This window comes from Lepus europaeus, chromosome 13, assembly GCF_033115175.1.
Source record: "Lepus europaeus isolate LE1 chromosome 13, mLepTim1.pri, whole genome shotgun sequence".
NCBI lineage: Eukaryota > Metazoa > Chordata > Mammalia > Lagomorpha > Leporidae > Lepus > Lepus europaeus.
Window position 1 is genome coordinate 22,040,162 of NC_084839.1, and position 27,035 is coordinate 22,067,196.

The 27,035-nt window shown below is 46.7% G+C and overlaps 1 protein-coding gene and 1 pseudogene across 1 annotated transcript in view; one reads left to right on the plus strand and one right to left on the minus strand.

The window, feature by feature from the left end:
* The window catches only part of DNAJC27 (DnaJ heat shock protein family (Hsp40) member C27), a 32,244-nt gene extending 14,214 nt beyond the window's left edge, over window positions 1–18,030 (minus strand). Inside the window, exons 1-3 of the mRNA XM_062209074.1 lie at window positions 17,818–18,030; window positions 14,521–14,603; window positions 8,650–8,719 (exon numbers count right to left, since the gene is read on the minus strand). Of these exons, the coding sequence (XP_062065058.1) occupies window positions 8,650–8,719; window positions 14,521–14,603; window positions 17,818–17,904 (240 nt within the window). The 5' untranslated portion in view covers window positions 17,905–18,030. The remainder of the gene's footprint in view (window positions 1–8,649; window positions 8,720–14,520; window positions 14,604–17,817) is intronic.
* A 3,896-nt stretch (window positions 18,031–21,926) lies between these two features.
* On the plus strand, window positions 21,927–23,106 carry LOC133773010 (GTP:AMP phosphotransferase AK3, mitochondrial-like; annotated as a pseudogene).
* The last annotated feature ends 3,929 nt before the right edge of the window (window positions 23,107–27,035 follow it).

Below are 27,035 nucleotides of genomic sequence, written 5' to 3' on the forward strand. Positions count from 1 at the left end.
AGACTCAAACAGGCCTGGAGAAACCACTTCTGGCACACTTCTTGTACATATCTCTTCCATCCCATTCTCATTTCCAGAGTCATCATTTGGCTGTACCGCTGCCAGGAACCTTGTAAGTCAATGCTAAACAAACGTAACTATCTTCATAAAGCCCTGGCTGAAATGTTCTCAGTGTCTGCCCACTGCCAATCCTCCAAAGGTCAAACTCTTTAAAAAGAAGTCTAAGTGACTGGTGCTGTGGTAGCCAGTGAAGTCACCATTTGCAGCTCTTATGTGAGTGCCAGTTGAGTGCTGGCTGCTCCATTTCCAAGCCAGCTTCCTGCTAATGTGCCTGGGAAAACAGCAAAGGATGGCCCAATTATTTGGTCCCATGCACCCTCGTGGGAGACCTGGAAGAAGCTCTTTTTTCCTGGCTTCAGCCTGGTTCAGCCTTGGCTGTTGTGGCCATTTGGGGAGTGAGCCAGCAGATGGAAGAGCTCTCTCTCTCTCTCTCTCTCGCTCTCTCTCTCTGTAACTCTGCTTTCAAATAAGTAAGTCTTTAAAAAGAAAATGAAGTTAAAAGTTTGTGATCGGGGCTGGCACTGTGGCATAGCAGGTTAAAGCCCTGGCCTGAAGTACCGGCATCCCATATGGGTGCTGGTTCTAGTCCCGGCTACTCCACTTCCAATCCAGCTCTCTGCTGTAGCCTGGGAAGGCAGTGGAGGATGGCCCAAGTCCTTGGGCCCCTGCACCCATGTGAGAGACCTGGAGGAGGCTCCTGGCTCTTGGCTTCGGATCGGCACAGCTCTGGCTGTTGCAGCCATCTGGGGAGTGAACCAGTGGATGGAAGACCTCTCTCTCTGTCTCTGCCTCTCTCTGTAACTCCATCTTTCAAATAAATAAAACAAATTAAAAAAAAAAAAAGCTTCTGATAAGTGCTTCCTCCAATCTTCCCAGTCTTACCCTCCATTTATGCTCTAATCTTCAAACTAGATAATCTGTTTCCCCAAACCTGCCCTAATCACATCTGGGGACAGACACCTCTTTACTGCTAACCATTCAAGGGCTAATTATAACACTGTGTCTTGTGTGGGACCTTTCTTGCCCTATCCCCATCATCTAACTCACCGCCTACCTCTGGTCCCCAGAAGACCACAGTCCTTTGCACTTCTACCAATGCTCCTATGGCTTCCAGCCCAGCTCACAGGTAGCAGCACACCTAGCTGTCTTCCCCACTTGCCCACAGGCAATATGAAAACATATATCTTAGCACATCCATTCCATGTCACCCACAGGACCTTGCCAATACAAGTGTTTGGGATCACTGTATAATCAAGAGGTACCACGTGCCACAGAAGAAAATAAATGTAGAGGCCAAAAGGGAAAAGGAAGAATTACAAAATCCATGTCATGCTCCCCAGAGGGAGATCTGTGTGTGAAAACAGAATTAAGCAAGCTCAATGGCTTTCTCTCTCAAGGACTCAAGTTCAAATCTGGGCTTAGCTACAGAATGGTGAACATTACCCCAAACCTCAGCTTCCTCCTCTTCTGTAGAATGAAAAGGTCAAAGCAGATGCCTCATTGGTTCCTGACAGGTACATTATTCTGGTCCCCCAAAACAGCTTTCTTTATACACATTTCTTTATATAAACTATATATATATATATATATATATATATATATATATAATTTATTTATTTATTTATCTGAAAGACAGAAATATAAAGAGAGGAGACAGAGGGAGAGAGAGGGAGATCTTCCATCTGCTGGTTCACTCCCCAAATAGCCCGCAATGGCCAGGCTGAAGCCAGGAGCTTCTTCCAGGTCTCCCCCATGGGTACAGGGGCCCAAGCACTTGGGCCATCTTCTGCTGCCTTCCCAGGTGCATCAGCAGGGAGCTGGACTGGAAATGGAGCAACTGGGACTTGAACCAGTGCCCATGTGGGTGCCAGCACTGCAGGAGAGGCTTAACCTTCTACATTACAGCACAGCGCTGGCCCCCGAAACAGCTTTCTAATGGTAGCCCTGGTAGATCTGCCACAGCCAACGTTTATTCCATAGGATGCTAAGGGAATAGGGATCATTTCTTAAAGCAAACTAGCTTGTAGGCTAAAGAAAGCTGTTAGTTAAATGTCGCTGAGGTCTCAGAAAGTTTCTATGAGACCCACGGAAGCAAGGCTGGTGGTAAGAGGCAGGTCATTCCCCTCGCAGTGCCCCCTGCATTTGCCCTGAGGTTGCTATCTCACAAACTGAGCGTTCTGGCCTGTCTCTGCAGAGCGCTGGAGACAGGGGAAGCTTGGATGAGGAGACACCAAGAACTCCAAGGACATCAAGAAGTGGGGAGCCTGGGAACGGCTGTGGGCCTTTACCAGGGGGGCTGGGCGGCGGCAGACTCTGTGCAGCCTGGGGCTTAGACTGACACGGACAGCTTTGTCTTGTCACAAAAGGAGGGTTTGCGCCAGACAGCAAATACTTAAAAAAAAAAGGACAGATCAAGGCTCTCTCAGTGAAGGAGTGATTTCAAGAAGCTTCTGTTAATTATACTTCTATTTTTGTAAGCTGTTGAAAAACAGTTAGTGCAATTGCAGGCTGCCTTAACAGGATCTTTGTGTCTAGGGAGACAGTAGCAGAAATGCTGTGTTTTCCGCTAGTGAGGAAGGATCTGGAATGTTGAATTCAGTTCTCAGCCCCGTATTAGCAAACCAGAAATCACCCACAAAGGATGCTGACAGGTCTGGCTATGGGAGGGATAAAAAATGCTTTAGTTGGAGAGCAGCAGACCCAGAAACACTGGCAAGGCTTTATTGTAGATGCATAAATTCAGTCTATGTTGCTTCCAAAAACAAGGCCAGAATCATGGTGGAAGTCAAAGGAAGGCAGCCTTCATGAAGAAGCTGCTGATGTAGAGGTTTTGTGTTTTGTTTTGAAGATTTATTTATTTATTTGAAAGGCAAAGTTAGAGAAAGGCAGAGGCAGAGAGAGGGAGAGGCCTTCCATCCTGTGGTTCACTTCCCAAATGTCTGCAATGGCTGGAGTTGAGCCGATCCAGAGCCAGGAGCCAGGAGCTTTCTCTGGGTCTCCCGTGCGAGTGCAGGGGCCCAAACACTTGGGCCATCTTCCACTGCTTCCCAGGCCATAGCAGAGAGCAGGATCAGAAATGGAGCAACCGGGTCTCTAGCTGGCACCCATATGGGAAGCCAGCACTGCAGGCAGTGGCTTAACCTGCTACACCAAAGTGCTGGCCCTCAATGTAGAGGTTTTAACCGGGACAGATCAGCTCACGACTACATCACGAGAGATATTCATTCTGCACACTCCGACAATGTGCACCACTCAAAACTGCACTGGGTATAACCTACATACTTCCCCATCGCCTCTCAGCTTCAATGCTGCTTCCTGCAACAGGATTCCCTGACCACCCAGACAAGTCAGAGCTGGACACTGAGTGCTCCCAAGAATTCTGTCATTTGTTTAATATGCAGCTTCTCTAACACAATGGCACTTCACGACGAGAAGGGACTCTGCATTTCCAGGTATTTGTGAATGAAAGATGACCACTGATCAGGAGTGCTACAGAAAGAAATGTTACAGTGAGCAGAGGCCTGGACCACATTAATTTTCAGCCATTTTCTAACTCTCCACCTACATGATTTGAGTGAAATCTAAAATTTACATAAGCACTTCCGGTCTTTAGAACCTATGTCAAATTTGTGATCAGCTAGAGCTCTGTGCTTTTTTCACTGACAGTACTCAGTGCTTGTGAAATTGATTTAAGATACTAACAGGCTTCACATTTAAAAGGAATTCATGTTACCTACATATTTGGGTATATTCACAAGATGGAAGATTATCTAGCCATTAAAGGTTTCGTTTCTTTCGAGAAGATGGAGTAATGTACTATTTCTATTTCTCCTGCTGAGTACAAATAAAAATCTTGAATATTATACGTAAGTTTTTTTACTTTAAAAAGGTAGAAAGAAGATGGGAGACAAGCTAGGACCTTTGGAACCCAAGGAATGACATGGTGGTGAGCTTCCGTTTTGTTTTTTTTTTTTTTTTCCTCACTATTTGCTTGCTTGTTTGGGGCTTCATATATCCAAGATGTGGAGCTGCAGGACAACTGGAAAGGCCAATGGATGTGGTACAAGGAACCCCAACAAAAGCCTGCACTGTGCAGCCCAAGGCGCAGCTCAGCCAGACTCCACTCCAGAAAAGAATCCACTTCGGAACAAACTAACTCCCCACCCCACTCACCTACTCCAGCAAAGGCAGAGGGGAAACTCTAGAACTGAAAAATACAGGGACCGGCACTGTGGTGAACAGATAAAGCCGCTGCCTGAAGTGCTGGCCTCCCTATGGAAGCTGGTTCAAGTCCTGGCTGTTTCACTTCCGATCCAGCTCTCTGCTACAGCCTGGGAAAGCAGTAGAAGATGGCCCAAGTCCTTGGGCCCCTGCATCCATGTGGGAGACCCAGAATAAGCTCCTGGTTCCTGGCTTCAGATTGGCCCAGCTTGGGCCATCATAGCCATCTGGGAAATGAACCATAGGATGGACAACCTCTCTCTCTCTCTCTCTCTCTCTCTCTCTCTCTCTGCCTCTGCCTCTCAAATAAATAAATCCTTTAAAAAAGATATAATAAAGTACAGTAGATTAAAACACAGTAAATCACTTAGAGGTTGACCTCAACAGCAGAGGGGACAGTGGAATCAGTGAGCCAGCAAGCAGAACAGTAACAATAAAAATGATCTCATCTGACCAACAGATAAAAAGACTTGTCAAAAAATGATCTCAATGTACAATTTGGGACATGCTCAATCGGACTTGCCCCAAATGGTGGAGTTAGAAATGTGCCAGGGGATTCCAATACAATCCCATCAAGGTGGCATGTACCAATGCCATCTCACTAGACCAAGTGATCAATTTCAGTTCACAATTGATGACTCTGATAGGTCTAAGAGTCAAAGGGATCACACAAACAAGACTAGTGTCTACTAATACTAACTGATAGAATCAAAAAGGGAGAGAACGATCCAACATGGGAAGTGGGATACACAGCAGATTCATAGAATGGCAGATGTCCTAAACAACACTCTGGCCTCAGAATCAGCCCTTAAGGCATTTGGATCTGGCTGAAGAGCCCATGAGAGTATTGTAGGCATGGAAAGCCAAGACACCATGGAAAAGAAAAAAAAAGAAGAAGACCTAAATGAAAGATCTCTGCGAGTGAGATCCTAGTGGAAAGAACGGGGCCATCAAAGATGGAGGTACCTTTCTCTGAAGGGAGGAGAGAAGTTCCACTTTGACTATGACCCTATCGGAATAAGATCAAAGTTGGCGAACTCTAAAGGCTTCCATAGCCTTGGAAACTCATGACTAGAGCCTAGGGAGATTACTGACGCCATAAACAAGAGTGTCAAATTGTTAAGTCAGCAACAGGAGTCACTGTGTACTTACATCTCATGTGGGATCTGTCCTTAATGTGTTGTCTAGTGTGAAGTGATGCTATAACTAGTACTGAAACAGTATTTTTACACTTTGTGTTTCTGTGTGGGTGCAAACTGATGAAATCTTTACTAATTATATTCAGAATCGATCTTCTGTATATAAAGATAATCAGAAATGAAAAAAAAAACTGGTGTTAAATTGGAAATGGCATAGAAAATTAATTTTTAAAAAATATCATGTAGGATCTCTGTCTTTAATGTGCTGTACACTGTTATTTAATGCTATAACTAGTACTCCAACAGTATTTTTTCACTTTGTGTTGCTATATGGGGGCAAACTGTTGAAATCTTTACTTAATATATACTAAACTGATTTGTATATAAAGAGAATGGAAAATGAATCTTGATGTGAATGGAAGGGGAGAGGGAGCGGGAAAGGGGAGGGTTGCGGATAGGAGGGAAGTTATGGGAGGGGGAAAGCCATTGTAATTCATAAGCTGTACTTTGGAAATTTATATTCATTAAATAAAAGTTTAATAAAAAAATGATCTCAAGTAGCTAGGTTCCTGCCACCAATGTGGGAGACCTGGATTGAGTTCTCAGTTCCTTGGTTTGAGTTGGCCCCATCTCAGCCACTACGGGCATTTGAGGAATGAATTGTCAACTGAAAGAGCTCTCTCTCTCTTTCAATAAATTAATGAATTTGCTAATTTTTAAAAATGAATAGAGCCTCAGGGACATCACAAGGATTTGTTGGGTTAAAACAAAAGATCAGAATCCAAAGAAGGAGAAGAGATAAAGGATGCAGCTGAAAAAAATACTCAACGAAATAATAGCTGACAACTTCCTAAACATGGCAAGAAACATAAACCCACAGAATCAAGAAGCCGAGAAAATCCCAAACAGGCATTTTAACCTTAGATCAAGTAGATGTCAGAGCAGAGAAAATAACCTGAGACAAAGAGGAATGCTATACAGCGGTGAAAGAATATACCCGGATATGGACCCAACAGTAGACCTGCAAAACACAGGAAGGAAAGAAGTCCAAGCCAACATAGATCATAATTAAATCTCCAAAAACCAAAGACAGAGGAAAAACCTTGAAAGCAGCCACAGAAAAAGACACCTTTCCCATGTGGAAACAAACCCATTTCGAATGAGAACAGATGAATCACCAGAAACCATGGAGGCCACCAGCAAGAGGCCTAATATTGGGAGTGAGCATTACCCCAGTGGTTAAGACCCCACATCCCACACTGGAGTACCTGGGTCTGATACCTGGCTTCAGCTGCTAATTCTAACTTTCTGCTAATAAAGAACCTGGGAGGGCCAGCGCCGTGGTTCACTTGGCTAATCCTCTGCCTGCGGCGCCGGCACCCGGGGTTCCAGTCCCTGTTGGGGCACCGGGTACTAGTGCCGGTTGCTCCTCTTCCAGTCCAGCTCTCTGCTCTGGCCCGGGAAGGCAGTGGAGGATGGCCCAAGTGCTTGGGCCCTGCAACTGCATGGGAGACTGGGAGGAAGTACCAGAGACCTGGCTTTGGATCGGCGCAGCGCTGGCTGTAGTGGCCATTGGGGGGTGAACCAACAGAAGGAAGACCTTTCTCTCTCTCTCTCACTGTCTGTAACTCTACCTGTCAAATAAAAAAAATTAAAAAAAAAAAAAAACCTGGGAGGCAGCAGTGATGGGTCAAGTAGTGGGGTCCCTGCCATCCATGTGGGAGACTGTGTTCCCAGCTCCTGGCTGCAGCCTTGGCCCAGCCATAGCCATGGCAGGCATCTGGGGAGTGAACCAGAGGATGGGAGTGCTCTGAGTGCTCTCTCTCTCTCTCAAATAAATAACTAAATCAAATAAAGTAGACACCAGGGCAAAGAGGGGCATTATCTAATGATAAAACCATGTAACGAAGATACAGCAATCCTAAATGTATATGGACCAACAGCAGAGTCACAAAACATGTGAAGCAAAAACCGACAAGACCAAAAGGAGAAATAGACAAATTGATAATTTTGGTCTGAAACATCAACACCATTTCAGGAACTGAGCAACTAAACAGAAAATCAGCAAGCATGAAAAGGACTCAACACCACCACTGACCCAAAGCAAACAATAGATATTTACAGAACATTCCGTCCAACAACAGCATAAATAAGACACGTTCTTATCAAGAGCCCATGAGACAAATATCCAGATATACCATATCCTGGGCCATGAAACAAACCTCAACACATTTCAAAGAAGTACAGTCATAGAGTGTGTTCTTTGATCATGACACAGTCAAACTAGAGATCAACAACAGAAAGATAACAGGAACGTCTCCCAATGCTTAGAAACTAAACAATACCCCTGCAAGTAATCCATAAGGCAGTCTCCATGAAAACTAAAGATTCACTTAATTGAATGAAAACAAGAATACAGTACATCAACAGTGGTGGGTACCCTTAAAGCCCTGCAGCAGTGAATGCACAGGTGAGAGAAGAAGAGACTCACACCAGTACTGAGGTCCTACCTCAAGAACCCAAAATAAAGGGAAAAGTAAACCCCATGCAAGCAGAAGCAAAGTGGCCCAAGAGCAGTGAGCCTCCCTAGGGAAAACGAAAAAGCCCAAGGAAGGAAAAACCCAGAGAGAATGTTCATGAGGTCCGTCTGGGGCCTACTGAGGAGCGATACTCAGCAAGGAGAAGCAGGTGGGGCTGCTGTGGCTTCTGGGGGCAGAAAGGTCACTCTAGCACCCTCCTGAGAAAGAAGTCCCACCACTGAGCTCTTGCTAGTCCAGTTATGACTGGGGCCGCCCTTCCACACCCTGGGCTGAGGGATGTCGTCCTTCGGAGGTTAAAATGCTGCACTAAGTGTCTGAAGCATCAGCAATGAGATCTCCTCCCCCACCCAAGGGGGCAGCATAACAGCCCAACGGGCAGCTACTTTTTTAAAAATTCGTTTATTTGAAAGGCAGAGTGACAGAGACAGCAGAGACAGAGAGAGATCTTCCATCTGAACTGGCACTCCAATTTGTGATGCCAGGGTCACAGTGGTGGCTTAACCTGCTGTGCCACAATGCTGGCCCCAGTGGGTATTCATTCAGCGAAGGCTCAGAAGGTCAGCCATGAATATGAGCTAAATTTGCCTAATTTTACATGTGATTTGAATATTGGCTCTTTTCGATAATTCAGGATCTTTTCCCAGACCCGACATTACTAGAAAAAGGTTTGCTCAAAAAGGCTCTCTTACCTCGTAGAAGAAGGGATGTCCGGCCATGTCAAAGATGTTAACTTTGATTTCTCTGTCTCTGACTTGCACCCTGAAATGTGCAAAGGGAAAAACCCCAGAGAAGGTCACGGCCGCTGCACGCACACGGACATCACTCACCCACTCAGGAGCTTCAGAAGGGTGTGTGTGTGACTGCAAGGGGCCGCACAGAGTCTCCTCCTGACTGCAGTCTTTACAACAGCAGAAAGCCCTGGGCAGACGATCTGTCTCCTTATCTTGAGAATGCTGGACCTACGTGGCATGCTCACTTAATGAGCCCACCTTCACCTAAAAATACTGTGCCCACGGTCCTCAGCCAGCAGACGGCAGATTCCACATCGGCAGCAGGCAATGACAGTGTGGGTAAGTGGGAGCCACATGAAGGCTCCTACAAAAAGTTTCATTTCGCTTAGCGAGACATCTTAATTACTACTGACTATGCTTGGTGACCAGGCGGCAGAGTAACAAACAGGCACATTAATTATGTCTTTTTAATTTTCTTGTGATCTTTACTTGAAAAGGGGCAATAGTCAATTTGTTCTAGAAACAAATTTGAAAATTAAAAGAACAGGGAAAAACAACCATTCATATTAGTTTAACTATGCTTAACATCATAGCGTATCTGTTTCTAGTCTTCTTTTTTTAATGAAAACTCACCATTGGAAAATCAGGAATGAACATCACAAATAATTCAAACACTACATAAAAATACAAGGTTGAAAGCTTAAAAGTTGTCCCAAACCCTATCACCCAGTGTAACCTTCATGAATATTGATAAACACCACTGATCATACACAATCTTACAGAAATGGGATCATGCAATTTCATTTTAAAACAAAATAAAAAGTATGAAATTGACTTTTTGTTGAATTTAACTACAGAAAAAGTATGATTTCTTTATTTCCATGTTTTCTGGCACGTCTCATCAATTCTATGGTGCCTATTTGCTCTCATTTTAACATCTGTGAAATCAGGATCCATCTCATAAAATACAGCTTGAAAAAGCAACACAAAACAAAAACAGGAGAAAGTGTGTGGCCCAGCAGGTTAAGCTGCTGCTTGGGGTTACCTACATCCCATATCAGAGCGCCACTTCCAGTCCCAGCTACTCCACTTCAGATCCACCTGCCTGCTAAATGGCCGGGGAAGACATCAGATGAAGACCCAAATGCTTGAGTCCCTGTCATCCACATGGGAGACCCACATGGAGCTCCTGGCCCAGCCCTGGCTCTTGCAGATATACGGGGAGTGAACCACTGGATTTAAGATCTCTGTCTCTGCCTTTCAAACAGATGAAAAATAAATAAATAAAAAATAACTAAAGTTTTTGAGAGCATTTGAAAAAGATCTAGTATAATTTTTTTTTAAAGATTTATTTTATTTATTTGAAAGACAGAGTTACAGAGAGAGGTAGAGGCAGAGAGAGGTCTTCCATCCGCTGGTTTACTCCCCAGGTGGCCGCAACAGCTGGAGCCACACCGATCCGAAGCCAGGAGCTTCTTCTGGGTCTCCCCTACGGGTGCAGGGGCCCAAGGACTTGGGCCATCTTCTACTGCTTTCCCAGGCCATAGCAGAGAGCTGGATCGGAAGAAGAGCAGCCAGGACTAGAACTGGCGCCCACATAGGATGCTGGCACTTCAGGCCAGGACTTCAACTCACTGCGCCACAGCGCCAGCCCCTGATCTGGTATAATTATCTTAAATTTTTTTTTTTTATCTAGAGGCAGGGAGGGAGGAAGGGAAGTATCATTATATTCTTGGAACTGTGTCTATGAACTACATGAAATCTGTTCTCTTTATATTAATAAAAAATACAAAAAATATTTTTACCTAAAAAGAGCAGCTGAGAAAGAAAAGAATTTACAATATGGTCAGGGAAAGAACACAAATGTATTCACATATTGAACTCAAAGAAAGTCAATTTCATTCAGAAGCCAGATAGAGGGAATTAGGGAAAATGCTCCTTTCCTATCTCAAAGCACTGTTTCTCTGAGTGGCCTGGAAACTACCAGCAACATAATGGGGAGGGTGCTAAAATGCAGACTCCTGGGGCCAGCATTGTGTCACCTGTGACACCTATATCCCATATCACAGTGTCGGCTCGAATCCCAGCTACTCTGCTTCTGATCCAGCTCCCTGTTAATGTGCCTGGGAAAGCTGCAGAGGATGGCTCAAGTGAGTGGGCCCCTGTAACCCATGTGGGAGACCTGGATAGAGTTCTTGGTTCCTGGTTTTGGCCTGGCACAGACTTGACTATTGCAGCCAGTTGAGGAATGAATCAGTGAATGAAAGATCTCTCTCTCTCTCTCCCTCTCTCTGTCTTTCCCATTCTCTCTGTTGCTCTACCTTTCAAATAAATGAATGAAATTTAAAAACTCAGATTCTTGTGCCCCATCTAGGACCCAGAAAATCTGCATTTTACAAACACTACCAACAACTCTTAAGCACATTGAAATGTGAGCTGCACCACAACGGAAACAGAGAGGCTGGAATGGATATCTACTGATTGGACTGCTTCTCCCAGCTGTGGTTCATAAGGATCTTGTTGTCATCTTCTTTTTGTTTTTTTCCAAAGATCGATCGATCTATTTATTTATTTAAGAGTCAGAGTTAGAGATAGAGAGGAAGAAACAGAGAAGGAGAGGGGGAGGGGGAGGGAGAGGGAGAGGGAGAGGGAGAGGGGGGGAGAGAGAGAGAGATCTTCTATCCACTGGTTCACCCCCCAGATGGCTGCAATGGCCTGGGCTGAGTCGGTAGCCAAGAACCTCATTTGGGTCTCCCATGTGGTGCAGGGGCCCAAACACTTAGGCCATCTTGCACTACTTTGCCAGGCCCATTAGCAGGGAGCTGGATCAGAAATGGAGCAGCCAGGACACAAACTCACAGCTGTATGGGATGCCAGCACTGCAGGCAGTGGTTTCACCTGCCACGCCACAGCGCTGGCCTCTTGCCATCTTACTGAACCACACTGCTGTTCCCACCTGGGCCAATCAAAACCTTCCCTATGATTTTAAAATGTGGAACACTGGATTCAGTCCATTTCTAGGGGTAAAGTTAACAAAATGTGAACTCGAGAGTAGCTGGAGCTGTGTCAGAGGAAGCCCCCTTAAAAGACTGACGCCAGCTTGTGCAGAGAGAGGGGCAGTGATGTGACTGTCTAGGTTCCTGCCGTTTGTGAGGTCCTGCTGATCCGCCTCGTACCAGAGCGTGTGGACTGATGAACATCCTTCTCAAAGATTTTTGCTGTAGTTGGTTTGTGTTGTTGGGCCTCTGTCAGTTATTCCTGACTCAGCTTTGTGAAAATATAATCAATCAGAAACAGAACAGTCTGTCTGTGGCATAATGTGGTAATTATCATTTCCTAGACAAATAAACTAAATACTCGTATGTATTCAAACCAAATCTGCACTAAACAGGCTGCCCTACTGTATCATTAATGAGATCTTATGCCCTGAAGTGGGAAAGAGAAACATGGATTCCAAATAAGAATTTCTAGCCATGAGCCACAATTTTTGTTTTTGAAAGATTTATTTATTTGAAAGGCAGAGCAATGGAGCATGAGGGAGAGATCTTCCATCTGCTGGTTCATTCCCCAAATGGATGCAGGCCAAAGCCAGGAGCAAAGAGCTCCATCCTAGTCTCCCATGTGGTGGCAGGGGCCCAAGTACTTGGGCCATCATCTGCTGCCTTCCCAGGCACATAAGCAGGAAGCTGGATCAGAAGCAGAGCAGCCAGGACTTGAACCAGCACTCCAACATGGGATGCTGGTGTAGCAAGCAGAGGTTTAACCCACTGTGCCACAACACAGTCCACCCTTACTTGAGTTTTACTTTACCACTGCATAAGCCACTTTAATTACAGTCACAAAGAATATATCTGAACTTGAATCTGCACTTCACATAATCAACATTCAAATATAGCTCAACAACTTACCTATCTTCTTGAATATTCTAATTTGGCAAACTTCCTCTTTAAATATATATCTATCTTTTAAAAAAATTAATCTATTTACCTGGAAGACAGAGTTATAGAGAGAGGCAGAGGGAAAAAGAGAGAAAGAGAGAGAGAGAGAGAGATCCTTCATTGCTGGTTCTCTCCCCAAATGGCCACAATAGCTGGGACTGGGCCAGGCCAAAGTCATGAGCCAGGAACTTCATTCAGGTCTCTAATGTGGGTGCAGGGGCCCAAGCACTTGGGCCATCCTCAGCTGCCTTCCCAGGCACATCAGCAGGGAGCTAGATCAGAAATAGAGCAGAACTCAAACCAGCACTCCCATGGGATGCCCAGTGTTGCAGGTAGCAGCTTTACCCACTATGCCACAGCTCTGGCCCCAACACATCTATCTTACCTAACAATAAATACTGAGTACTTACATAGTATAAGCACTTTTCCGGACAAGCTCTTAAGACAAAATCTCTACTAATATGGTACTTCAGTAAGTACACTGAAAACGTGTTTTATAACATGCATGGGCTCCACCTACATGATCCCAGAAATAGTGTTCAATGACTCTCAAGGTCACACATTCCATTCTTACCATCAATGTGGTAAGCCTCTACCTTTATGCACCAAAATAAACTTATCTTTTAATTCCATTCTTCCACAAACTCTTTTAAAAAGTATCTTCATATACCTCCTTCTTCAAGGAGTTTATAATTTAGCAGCAAACCTTAAACTCACGCAAATAATAACATAGACAACAGAGGCAATTTAGATAAGTATCATAAAAATAGCATATAGAACCTCAAGATTTCTGTGATTTGCAACCAAAAAGTGTCCTGACAGATAAAGGGGGTACTAAGAAGACCTTATGGGAACAGGAGAGGTAGAGAGGTGGGAGAGGATGCGCCAAATGGACAGAGTGGGCAACGGCAACAAGACAGCGCAGTATAAGGGTGGCAGTCCAGAGCACGCAAGGGTGGGCAGCCTTTTTTCTGCCCAGGGCCGTTTGGATATTTTACAACATCATTTGTGGGCCACACAAAATTGTCAACTTAAAAACTAGTCTGCTATAGATTGACTGAATTTTGAATTTGGTTTGCTTGTTGCCTTGGCTGGGCCACCCTTGAAGGCAGCGATAAGAGAGGGGTGGGAGGGGAGGGGAGGAACAGGGTGGGAACAGAATAGTGAGTGCCTGAAATTCCACGATTAGGAAGGGGGTGTGGGTCCCAGCTCTCCTCTTTGACGATGTTATTTCTTGTTAATTTCACCCTCTCTCTCCAGCCTCAGCCTGTGCTTGATCTCCTTTGGGACAAATCTCACCTAACACCCAACTTCACTCTTCCCAGACCATTTCTGCTGGACTCTAATAGCCTATAAAGACTACAAACCAACGAGGGAAGTTCTCGGGTAGAAAGTTTTCCATGTAATACAAGGAAAGTTCAAAAAGCTCATGGAAAAATAGAGATTACGAAAAACTATGCTTAGATGTCACAATTTTTTACACCAAGATAAACTTATCTTCTGACTTTTCCATGAACTTTTAGAAGCACCTTCATATTTACACTTTGTAAAGAGAGACTATTTCTAGGCACTCTAAAAACAGCTATGGATGTGACCTGCTTACGTAGAAAAAGTTCCTCTGCCTGCTGGGCTTTGCGCTGCCTTGCTCACCGTGACACAGCTGACAGCTCCCGCACACTCCGACAGGCGGTATGCACTCAACTGGCTGGACGAACAAACGATACAATCACTCCCTACCTGTAAGGATCTCTAATTCCATCCTTCCCGGTTTATCCTCAAAGACTCTATTTCAAGATTACCTGCGTACATGCACTGCTGTAAATACAGGTCATTTTAGAAACAGTCCCGAGTCTCGGTGTAACCTGCAAGCCCAGGCAAACAGCATACTCACTTTGTGACTCCATAGTCAATTCCAATGGTTGCCAGGTATTTAGACACAAATCTCTTCTCACAGTATCGCTTTATGATACAGCTCTAAAAAGGTAAAAATACCTGCAGTTAGTAACTACACTGAGAACATTTACAAAATAAGTACATTTCTTCCTCATGGTTTCTTCATTCCCTACTATGAAAAAGAAAGTTTATTCAAAAGCCAAAATTGTAAATCACTTTTTAAAAAATGTTAAAAGCAAAGGTTTTTAAAGAAAAATTATTTTAAAATTCTTCCCTTAACTCTAAACGTAAGTAGGTTTTCAGCTTAGTACTCCAAGGGCTCTTTTCTTTTGAGACATTCTTCCATTCTTATACTTTCAATAATACCGCTAAGACAATCAGGTCTAGCCTTGACCTCCCTCCCACGACCAGACCACATCTCTAAATATCTACTAGACTAGTTTGTACTTAGATGTCCTGCTGTCACTTCAAGTCATGTCCAAAATGAACCAATCGTACACAAGAAAGCCGCTCATCCCACTGTTCTGTTAATAATACCATCACTTTCCCGATCCCAGAGGGTCAAAGTATTAGAAGTCATATTTGATTCTGGACCTTTCTTACTCTTCTCTCGTTTCTTCCGCCTTCCTCTTCATCTGGTTCCCATGGATCCCACTTTGGTTCAGGTCCTCATCACTGACTTCTCCACTATTGGCTTTCCTGCCTCCTTTCTCTCCCAACCTCAATCAACTCTGCACACCACTAACATTATTTCACCTCCCTAATTCAAAAATCTTCAGCAATTTCTGTCAAGAGTATGAAATCCACATTCCTTTGTCTTTTATTCAAGGCCCTCCATAAGCTAGCCTGTGGCTGTCATCTCTAACTAAACTCTTCTCTATAAACTCTCCTTTTCCATAAAACTCCCATGGCCTGACTTCCTGTTATTACTTTTCCTTCTCTCTGAAATGAACTTTCTCACCTTTTTTTTTTTTGACAGGCAGAGTGGATAGTGAGAGAGAGAGACAGAGAGAAAGGTCTTCCTTTTTGCCATTGGTTCACCCTCCAATGGCCGCTGCAGCCGGCGCATCTCACTGATCCGAAGCCAGGAGCCAGGTGCTTCTCCTGGTCTCCCATGGGCCATCCTCCACTGCCTTCCTGGGCCATAGCAGAGAGCTGGCCTGGAAGAGGGGCAACCGGGATAGAATCCAGTGCCCCAACCAGGACTAGAACCCGGTGTGCCGCAAGGTGGAGGATTAGCCTGTTAAGCCACGGCGCCAGCCACTCTCTTCTTTCTAAATCTTACTTTTCCTTCAAGACCTGCATCAAACTTGGAGCATCCACACTGTTTAGTGGTCTTACCAGTATTTGAACTCCTCATTTGATGTGAATTGCAAGCATCTGAATTCCTCTAGCGTGTTACATGTACACTCATACTATTGCGTGTAGCAGGCAAACCCACACTGCGCTGCAGACTGGGTCATCGGTCGTACTACTGGTTCTCTTTCCACAAGTGTACATTTAGCTTACCTCCTCAGCGAGACACTGAATGACTTCGCTGCACCCACAGTATCTTACTCCCTCCTATCTTTTCCAACAACTAGTTCAGTGGCTTTCAACAGAGTAGGATTTGCTAACCACTGAAGGAACATAAGTAAGCATCAGTGAGACCATGAGAAGTCTGGATTGTTCTGATCCAGCTTCCTGCTAATGTGCCTGGGAGGCAGCAGGTGATGGTTCAAGTATCTGAGTCTCTGCCACCCCCATGGGAGAACCCTGGAGGGAGTGGCTGACTCTGGGCCCGGCTCTGGCTCCTGCTAGCGGCTCTGGCTCCTGCTAGCGTGTGAGGAGTGTGTGGCTCCCTTTCTCTTTCACTCCGCTTTTCAAATGAACAAACATTTTTTAAACCCTTATAGGCATTTTAATTGAATTACATTCATAGATTGTCTTAAGTTTATAGACTGTCTTAAGACATTTCTACAATTTTGAGTGACCCTTTCTAAGGGAAATGTATATTTTTCCATTTGCCTAACTAATTTTATGTCCCCTCACAGAATTTAAAACTTTTTTCCATACAAGTCCTATCTAATTCTTCTGAAGTTTAAAACTAGGTACTTTACTTTGGTTGTTACTATAAATTAAAACTATATATTCCAACTGAATAAAAGTCGGATATAATAAAGCTATGTTTTGCTTCTATAATATTGAATTTTCTAATTGTTTCGAATTCAGATAATTCCCTTTGGGTTTCCAGCAAACAATCGCATTATCAACAAATAATTCTGCCTTCTCCGTTCTAATATTTTATATTTTCTTTCTCTTATTGAACTCCATTGGAATAAACTAGAACAACACTGACTAAGCGTGGTGACACTGGGCATTCCGGCTGCACTAAGAGGCACTGTACAGTTATAAGTGATACGCGCGGACTAGGCCAGTTTGGCACATACCCTGGAGGCTTTTTCTTTTCTTTTCTCATGCTTGGTACATGGCTGACATTCAGTAAACGCTGTCTTTCAGGGAATGCTAATGTTAATACTTGGACACAAACAGATACGTAAGTAGAGCAGGGTCACGCTAAACAAGGAAAAACCACGAATAAACACTTACTGAGCATCTACTGTGCCCGGCCTACCCACTCCCACTGTCCGCGCTGACAGCACACACACACACACGGTGGTGGATCAGGCCGTGTGGCGGGAGTGTGGAGACCCGGGTTCGACTCCCGTCTCTGTGCCCGATTCCATGACCTTGGGGCGTTCTTAACCAACAAGGCCCGCTTATGCGGAAGGAGAGGGGAGCAGGGTGAAGGGGCGGCCGTCTCGGGGTCCGCCTCTGGCCCTCCCTTCCCCAGTCCCGCGGGGCAGTCTGTAGCGGACACCCAGCAGCTGCAGCAGGACTAGGGCTCCCGGCAGAGGGTGGATGCGGCGACTCCGCCAGAAACAGCACAAAGTGTCGGCAGGCCCGGGCACCCACCATGGCCCTGCGGACCCCGATCCTCCCCGCACCCTCCCCCGCCCAGAGCGCAGCCCCGGCCGACAGCAGGAGCCCGGCCTCCCCACTCTCCCTGCGGAACACGCCAGGGTCGGAGGCCACCCCGACTCCTTCCCACGGGGAGTGACGCCGCCGGTGAAGGAGGGCGCAACCCGAAGGTCAAAAAGGTCAGCAGAGTCTTTCCCCCGCCGAGCCGCCTCGCCTCAGAGCAGCTCGGGCCTGCCGGGGGCGGGAGGACGCTGTTGAGTGGCCGCCCTCGCAGCCAATGGGCTCGTGGCCCCGCGGCGCGGAGGTCCCGCCCCCGCCCGCGCGCGGCACTCACTTTCCCCACTTCGGCGTTGCCCATGGAGATGACTTTGATGCGCAGGGACCTGCCGGGCTCCTTCCGCTTCGGCACGTTGGTCTCCATGGCCCTCGTTCTCTCGGGGCCACCCGCTCCGGTCTCTCCGTGGGCAGCGCGCCGGCCCGTCCCTCAAGCCTCCTCGGCCAATGGCGGAACCGCGGCCCCCGTCACGGCAGCGGCCCCGCGGCTCGCCATCCCCGCCGCCGCCTGGCAGCGGGCGCGGGCGGTTGGGAGCGCGGCGAGCCGGGGGGAGGGCGTAGGGAGTCTCGCGATGCCAGAGCGGGCGGCTGACGTCATCGCCGGGCCCCCGGGACGCGGCCTGGTTACCGGGCGCGGGGGTCGCGGCGTGGGAGGGGGCGCCTGATTTTCCCGGGGCCGAGGCGGGAGGCGCGTGTTGCGTGGGCCGCTGGAGACCGGCGGTTCAGCGCCCACGCGCAGTCTGGGAGTGCTTGGGGCAGGGGTTGGTTCGGGGCCGGCCACGCCAGAAATTCCAAGGAGCCCACGTGTGGTTGGGGCTGAGGTTTTGTGTTTTTTTTTTCTTCTGGATTCGTATTCGGTCCCTCGGGCCGCGCCTGTCCCTTCTCCCCGCTCCAATGCAGTCGCCCCTCGGCATCCGCGGGGCATTGGTACCTGAGTCGCCCAGGACAAAGTTCAAGGGCCGCGTTAGCATACGGCCTACGCACATCCTGCTGTGCACTTCAGATCCCTTCTAGATCGGTGATTAATGCGGTGTAGACCCTGTTAGTGGTGGCTGTACTGTATAGGGAATAATGGCCGAAAAATAGTCTGTATGTTTACTTGAGAAGCGGTTTTCTGCTTTTACTGGTTGGTGGAACCCGTGGGTAGAGGAAGACTTGTGACCCCTGCTTGAGCTCCCTAAGAGGCAGAGCCAGGAGCCCTGGGTCTGGAAGATAGGACTCTGAACCCTCTTCCTGTCACTTTTTTTTTAAAAAGATTCATTTATTTATTTATTTGAAAGAGCTACACAGAGAAGGAGAGGTAGAGGTCTTCCGTCTGCTGGTTCACTCCCCAACTGGCTGCAGTGGTTGGAGCTGCGGCGATCCGGAGCCTGGAGCTTCCTCTGGGTCTCCCGCGGGGCTGCAGGAGCCCAAGTGATAGTGGAAATGACCCCCTAAGATATATACGAAAACGTGGCCCCTTAAAGTTCCCCAGAAGTCCCATATGGGGTGCTACATGTTATCGAAATTTGGGGTGCCATACGATATCACCATATGCTTATTATTAAGTCTCCAATATTAATAAGTCCAAGAGGCTTCTTGCCTAATATTTAGAGCAGAATTCTAAGTACCGGCATAAATGAACGAGGCAGCATGGTACTGCAAGGTGTCCGGCGCGTAACAAATCTTCCCAGGCAGACGAATCAATTAATTCACAAGCTTTTATTGGGATTCCACTCCCGAGCGAGGTTCCCCGGTCCCAACAGAGCATCCCAAAGCTACCAGGTACATTTTAGGCTTTTATTTAGTGCAAAAGATGCACAGGAGAGTTATTTAAGAGAGAGAGGTAAATCTGAGTTTATACCAAGCACCAGGAACCAGCCGCATGGAAGAGCATCTAGGCCAGGAAGCCTAAGGCAGGTGGCCGGAAGGCCATGCGCCCTGAAGGCGCAGGGCTACAGCTAGTCCCATCCTGGCAAGAAGCCAGGGAAAATAAGAGAAGGGCCACACTGTGTCCCAGGCTTTTAATCAACTTCCAAAGAGAAGTGGTTAATTAACCTGATTGGCGGGTGGGCACAGAGGTGTGGCCAGTTAGGGGCAGGATGTCACATTGGGGCGTGGTGAAGGTATCAGGTAGGGCGTGAGGTCACACTGGGGCGTGGCAAAGGTGTGGTCTTCCAGCTCACAAACCTAATCAATTTAAACCTGTATGCCTGCCTACTTCACGAGGACTTCCGCCATCTTCTACTGTTTTCCCAGGCCCATCCAAAGAGCTGGATCAGAATTGGAGCAGCCAGGACTTGAACCAGCTCCCGTATGGGATGCTGGCACTGCAGGCAGTGGCCCCACCCACTAGGCTACAACTCCGGTCCCACTTTTTTTTTTTTTTTAGGATTTATTTATTTATTTGAGAGACAGAAACAGAAAGTAGAGACAGAGAAAGGTCTTCCATCTGCTGGTTCACTCGCTAAATGGCCGCAACAGCCAGAGCCAGGAGCCAGGGGCTTTTTCCAAGTCTCCCACGCAGATGCAGGGGCCCAAGCACTTGGGCCATCTTCCTCTGCTTTTCCAGGGCGTAGCAGAGGGCTGGATCGGAAAAGGAGCAGCAGGGACACAAATCAGTACCCATATGGAATGCTGGCAGAGCAGGTGGAGGCCCCTCCTATCACTTGCAACTCTGGCATCCCATTTCAGAGTGCCAAGTCCCTGCTGCTCTACTTCCTATCCATCTGCCTGCTAATGGGCATGGGAAAGCAGCAGAAGATGGCCCAAGTGCTTGTCTCCTGCACCCACTGGGAGACCCTGATGGAGTTCCTGGCTCCTGAGTTTGGCCAGTCCTGGCTGTTGCATTTGGAGAGTGATCAAGCGGGTGGAAGATCTCTTTTTTTCTTTGCCACTCTGCTTTTCAAATAAATAAATAATTTTTAAAAGGATTTATTTATTTGAAAAGCAGAGTTACAGAGGGACAGAGGCAGAGAGAGAGAGAGAGAGAGAGAGATAGGTCCTCCATCCGCTGGTTCACTCCCCCATGCCACAGCACTGGCACCTCAAATAAATTTTTAAAAAAATAACAATAGGCCGGCGCTGTGGCTCAACAGGCTAATCCTCCGCCTTGCGGCGCCGGCACACTGGGTTCTAGTCCCGGTTGGGGCTCTGGATTCTGTCCCGGTTGCCCCTCTTCCAGGCCAGCTCTCTGCGATGGTCCGGGAAGGCAGTGGAGGATGGCCCAAGTGCTTGGGCTCTGCACCCGCATGGGAGACCAGGAGAAGCACCTGGCTCTTGCCTTCGGATCAGCGCGATGCGCCGGCCACGGCAGCCATTGGAGGGTGAACCAACGGCAAAAAGGAAGACCTTTCTCTCTGTCTCTATATCCACTCTGCCTGTCAAAAAATTTTTTAAAAAAAATTAAAAAATTAAAAAAAAAAAAACAATAGAGTTCATTGGAGTCAAGGTGAAAGTTTTAGTTCAATCTCTGCTTCCCTGTTAGGTGGCTCTAATGGCCTTGGGAGTAGTGGGCTCCTCTGGAGGAGGAAAGCTCTGACCACGTTTCTCTTACTTTCTGGTTCAGCTCTATCAAGCCGTGTGGTTGCACCTGTGAGCACCTTCCTCTGCATGTCTTCACATCCGAACTTCACCGCACATGCTGCTCTTGCCTCCCTTTAGCTGCCAATGTAGCAGGACTATACATTCTTTTTTTTTTTTTTTTAAGATTTATTTATTTATTTGAAAGGCAGAGTTACAGAGAGGCAGATGCAGAGAGAGAGAGAAGTCTTCCATCTGCTGGCTCACTCCCAAAATGGCCGCAATGGCCAGAGCTGTGCTGATCCAAAGCCAGGAGCCTGAAGTTTCTTCCAGGTCTCCCATGCAGGTACAGGGGCCCAAGCATTTGGGCCGTCTTCATCTGCTTTCTCAGGACATAGCAGAGAGCTGGATCAGAAGTGGAGCACCAGGCCGGCGCCGTGGCTCACTAGGCTAATCCTCCGCCTTGCGGTGCCGGCACACCGGGTTCTAGTCCCGGTCACCGATCGGGGCACCGATCCTGTCCCGGTTGCCCCTCTTCCAGGCCAGCTCTCTGCTGTGGCCAGGGAGTGCAGTGGAGGATGGCCCAAGTGCTTGGGCCCTGCACCCGCATGGGAGACCAGGAGAAGCACCTGGCTCCTGCCATCAGTTCAGCGCAGTGCGCCAGCCGCAGCGCGCTACCGCGGCGGCCATTGGAGGGTGAACCAACGGCAAAAGGAAGACCTTTCTCTCTGTCTCTCTCTCTCACTGTCCACTCTGCCTGTCAAAAATAAAAAAAAATAAAAAAAAGAAGAAGAAGTGGAGCACCGCCGCCTGCTCGCCTTGCTGCCAGCGGGCCCGGGGCCGCCGAGCCGGCGAGTGCGCAGGCCAGGCTGGGGTCGGTCTGTGGCCATGGGGGCGTCCGCTCGGCTGTTGCGCGGTGATCATGGGAGCTCCGGGCTCGGGCAAGGGCACCGTGTCTTGGCGTATCATCAAGCATTTTGAGCTGAAGCACCTTTCCAGCGGGGACCTGCTGCGACAGAACATGCTGCGAGGCACAGAAATTGGTGTGTTAGCCAAGACTTCCACTGATCAAGGGAAGCTCATTGCAGATGATGTCATGACTCGGCTGGCCCTTCCTGAGCTGAAAAATCTCCCTGAGCACAGCTGCCTGTTGGACGGTTTTCTAAGGACACTCCCACAGGCAGAAGCCCTGGACAGAGCTTATCAGATAGACACCGTGATTAACCTGAATGTACCCTTTGAGGTCACTAAGCAACGCCTTACTGCTCGCTGGATTCACCCAGCCAGTGGCTGTGTCTACAACATTGAGTTCAACCCTCCCAAAACTGTGGGCATCGATGACCTGACCGGAGAGCCTCTCATTCAGCGTGAGGACGACAAGCCAGAGACGGTCATCAAGAGACTGAAGGCATACGAGGCTCAAACAGAGCCGGTCCTGGAATATTACCGGAAAAAAGGGGTGTTGGAAACGTTCTCTGGAACAGAAACCAATAAGATCTGGCCCAGCGTATATGCTTTCCTCCACACAAAGATTCCAGAAACACACCAGGAGGACTCCGTCACTCCATGAGGAGAAACGCACATCACCAGGAAGAGAGCAGGAGCTGCCTGTGCTCACCTCCAGAAACCCCTCTGCCTAGGGCTCCAGCACGTGTGAATTCTTTGGAAATTGTGTCTTATGTCTAGTATTTTTGGGGGGATACTACTAAGGATGTGCCAAATGATCAAATAGAAAAGATTCATCTTTTATGACCCTCTAATGTGTTTTATCCAGTTATCTTTTATAGGTTATTCAAGAATAGCGGGATGGCTAATCTTTTGAAAACCTGGGGAAAGCAAAAATGTGAAAGTCATTGATAGCAATCATTTTGTTTGATAAAGACAAGTATTTGATAAGATTTTCAGTTTTCTGGAAAAGTTTATAAACATTTCTGGCACCGTGGGACATGGTTTTGTGAGACATTCTATTAAATTATAGAAAAAAAAGCAACTGGAACTACAGATCTGCTACAAGATGCAAATTCACTGATGCCTTTCCACTAAGAAACTTACAAGTTAGCCAAATATGCTGTATCTATGTTGTTGGTAAGGATACCTTCCGTTTACTCATAATTTCCAGTTTGCCATAAATATCTGTCAGCATAAAGGAAGATAGTACTTTAATATGATGCTTTCTTTTGAAAATATATGTCTTGAGGCATGATTTATGTCAGAAAAAAAAAAAAAAAAAGAAGTGGAGCAGCCGGGACTCGAACCGGCACCTGTACGGGATGCCAGCACTGCAGCTCCAGAGCTATACATTCTGAGAAGGCCACTTTCGATTCTCGTGCCGGGCAATGAGAAAAGCAGCTCTGTGATTGAAAGTCAGTCTGACAGGAACAGTAAATTTTTTCTGAGTCAATATCTTCAGTTGCAGGAGGTAATAGAACTTGACAAATGATTATTTAGTGGTCTGAAAAAGAATGGCTGCACATTCCTCAATGAAATGCAAAGGCCAAGGTAGCATTGTTCTGTTCAACCTCTTAAAGGGATGATATTATGGGAAGATGATTTTAAAAAGCTCAAAATCGCACGGTAGTGATTTTAAGTCACTTTTAGACATTTTAATTTTAAAATTTAACTTAAACATTACTATTTAAAGAAAACCTATTCTAGGTTGTCTTTATAATCAATAATAAAATATTGAAGCTTCTAAAATTTTTTTAACATTTTTTACTTGAAATGCAGATAAAGGGAGAGATCATTTTTAAGGATTTTTTAAAATGTTTTTTAATTCTTGGAGCTGGCTCTGTGGTGTAGTGGGTAAAACCACCGCCTGCAGTGCCGGCATCCCACATGGGCATCAGTTCAAGTCCCAGCTGTTCCACTTCTGATCCAGCTCCCTGCTATGGCCCACGCCCTTCAGCCTCTGCACCTGCGTGGGAGACCCGGAAAAAGCTTCTGGCTCCTGGCTTCAGATTGGCCCAGCTCTGGCTGTTTCAGCCATTTGGGGAGTAAACTAGCAGATGGAAAACCTCTCTGCCTCTGCCTCTATGTATCTATCAAGTAAGATAAATAAATCTTAAAAAAAAGATTTTAATTCTTTTTTAAAAAGATTTATTTATTTGAAAGTCAGAGTTACACAGAGAGAGGAAAGGCAGAGAGACAGAAAGAGAGAGAGAGAGAGAGAGGTCTTCCATCCACTGGTATGGGATGCCAACACTGCAGGTGGCAGCTTTACCCAATATGCCTCGGTGCCAGCCCCAAGAGAATTTCTTACATCTGCAGGTTCACTTATCAGATGGTGCAAGACCAAAGCCAGTAGTCAGGAACTCCATCCAAGGTCTCCCATGTGGATGCAGGGGCCCAAGAACTTGGGCCATCTTCTGCTGCTTTACCAGACACATTAGCAGGGAGCTGGATGGGACTCTAGTCAGCTTTCTGATACGCCATGCCAGTGGCGTTGCAAACCATGGGTTAACCCACTTTGCCACAGATGCTGGCCCCTGAAATTCCTTACAAATATGAAATATAGGTCCTGGGTAGAATTTTGATAATTTACAGTATAAGAGATGGATTTATTACTGTGATTTTTCTCAAACTCAGATGCTGGTAAATCAAATCACTGAGCGTAGATAATCTCTTCAATAGTTCACCTTGGACACTGTAATAGGACATATTGTGAAAGGGTACTTGCAAAGTATCAAATCTTTGAGTAGGTATAATACAATGCAAGTGAGAATAAGAATAGTAAAACATGCCAAATATTAAAATTTATTACCCTTTTTCATATTAATGTTTCCCAAGTGTTAATATGTAGAGCCACATTTTCTACTTGCATGTATTAAATTAATTTGGAATTAAGAATGAGAGAAAGTTATCTTTTCCATTCTTTACAAAGAGAAGCAGGGAGATGCTGTGTATAGTGCAGACCTCGGAAGTCTGGGCTGAGCCCGAGTTCTGGAGTCAGCAGTTACACTTTATGCTGACACGAAATGGACATGAGCTGGTGGTAAAGATAAAAGGAGGTGCTGGCGTGCGGCTCAGCTGGTCAAGCCACTGCCATGGCCTGCGGTGCCGGTATCCCATATGATCCAGCTCCCTGCTAATGTGCCTGGGAAAGCGGCAGAAGATGGCCCAAGTGCTCGGGCCCCTGCACCCAGTTGGCAGATCTGGAAGAAGCTCCTGGCTCCAGCTTCTGATCTGGCCCAGCCCCAGCTGTCGCAGCCATTTGGGAGTGAACCAGCGGATGAAGACCGCCCCTCTGTCTCTGCCCCTGCCTCTCTCTATCTGTAATTCTGACTTTCAAATAAATAAGTAAATCTTAAAAAAAAAGAAAGGAAGTAATGTGAAGTACATGGTGATCTTCCAACAAACAATAGCTTCGGATCTAATCCTGGATTCTGTCCCGGTTGCTCCTCTTCCAGTCCAACTCTCTGCTGTGGCCCAGGAAGGCAGTGGAGGATGGCCCAGTATGGGAGACCAGGAGGAAGCACCTGGCTCCTGGCTTTGGATCAGCACAGTGTGCCGGCCATAGCGGCCAGTTGGGGGCTGAACCAACAGAAGGAAGACCTTTCTCTCTGTCTCTCTCACACTAACTCTGCCTGTCAAAAAAAAAAAGTAAATAGTAAAATATTTTGTACATACTCAAAGTATAAAGAATCTGCCACCTAGCTTAAGAAATAAAACATAATTGATGCTTTGTGTATCATCCCCAATGCATCCCTCCTCCCTTTCTATAAAATGTTGCAACTATGTTGTTTAGTGCTTTAATTTCTAGACATTTAAATTGTTTTACTAAATTTGTACATAAACTTCACAGTGTAGTAATACTACACTGGACTGTCTTTGCATCTTGGTTTTTTTTTTTTTATGATTTATTTATTTATTTGAGAGTTTCAGAAAGAGAAAGAGGTGGAGGAGGAGAGAGAGAGAGTTTCTTTCTGCTGGTTCACTCCCCAAGTGGCACAATGGCCAGGGTTCATCCATGCCGAAGCCAGGAGCCAGGAGCTTCTTTTGGGTCTCCCACATGGGTACAGGGGCCCAAGCATTTGGGCCATCTTCTGCTCTTTTCCTAGGCCGTAGCAGAGAGCTGGATCAGCCAGGACTTTCACTGGTGCCCATATGGGATACCAGTGTCACAGGCTGTGCCTTTGTTCGCTATACCACAATGCCAGCCCCATATTTCTTTTTTTTTTTTTTTTAGATTTATTTATTTATTTGAAAGAGTTACACAGAGAGAAGGAGAGGCAGAGAGAGAGAGAGGTCTTCTGTCCCCTGGTTCACTCCCCAATTGGCTGCAACAGCTGGAGCTGCACCAATCCGTAGCCAGGAGCTGGGAGCTTCTTCCAGGTCTCCCATGCGGGTGCAGGGGTCCAAACATTTGGGCTATCCTCTACTGCTTTACCATAGCAGAGAGCTGGATTGGAAGTGGAGCATCTGGGACATGAACTGGCGCCTAAATGGGATGCCGGCACTGCAGGTGGTGGCTTTATCTGCTATACCACAGCGCCGGCCCCCAGATTTCATCTTTAAAAACTTTATTTTGGGCCAGCATCACGGCTCAATAGGCTAATCCTCCGCCTGCGGTGCTGGCACCCCGGGTACTAGTCCCGGTCAGGGTGCCGGATTCTGTCCCAGCTGCTCTTCCAGTCCAGCTCTCTGCTGTGGCCTGGGAGTGCAGTGGAGGATGGCCCAAGTGCTTGGGCCCTGCACCCACATGGGAGACCAGGAGAAGCACCTGGCTCCTGGCTTCGGATCAGTGCGGTGCGCAGGCCGCAGCGGCCATTGTGGGGTGAACCAACGGAAAAGGAAGACCTTTCTCTCTGTCTCTCTCACACTGTCCACTCTGCCTGTCAAAAAACAAAAACAAACTAACAAAAAAACCTTTATTTTTAAATTACTTCACATAGAAAAGTTTCAAGAATAAACCAAGAAAATCCTATATATTCTTTATCCAGATTCATTCAATAAAATCTCCCCCATTTACTGTATCAGCTGTGCTTGCTCTAGATAATG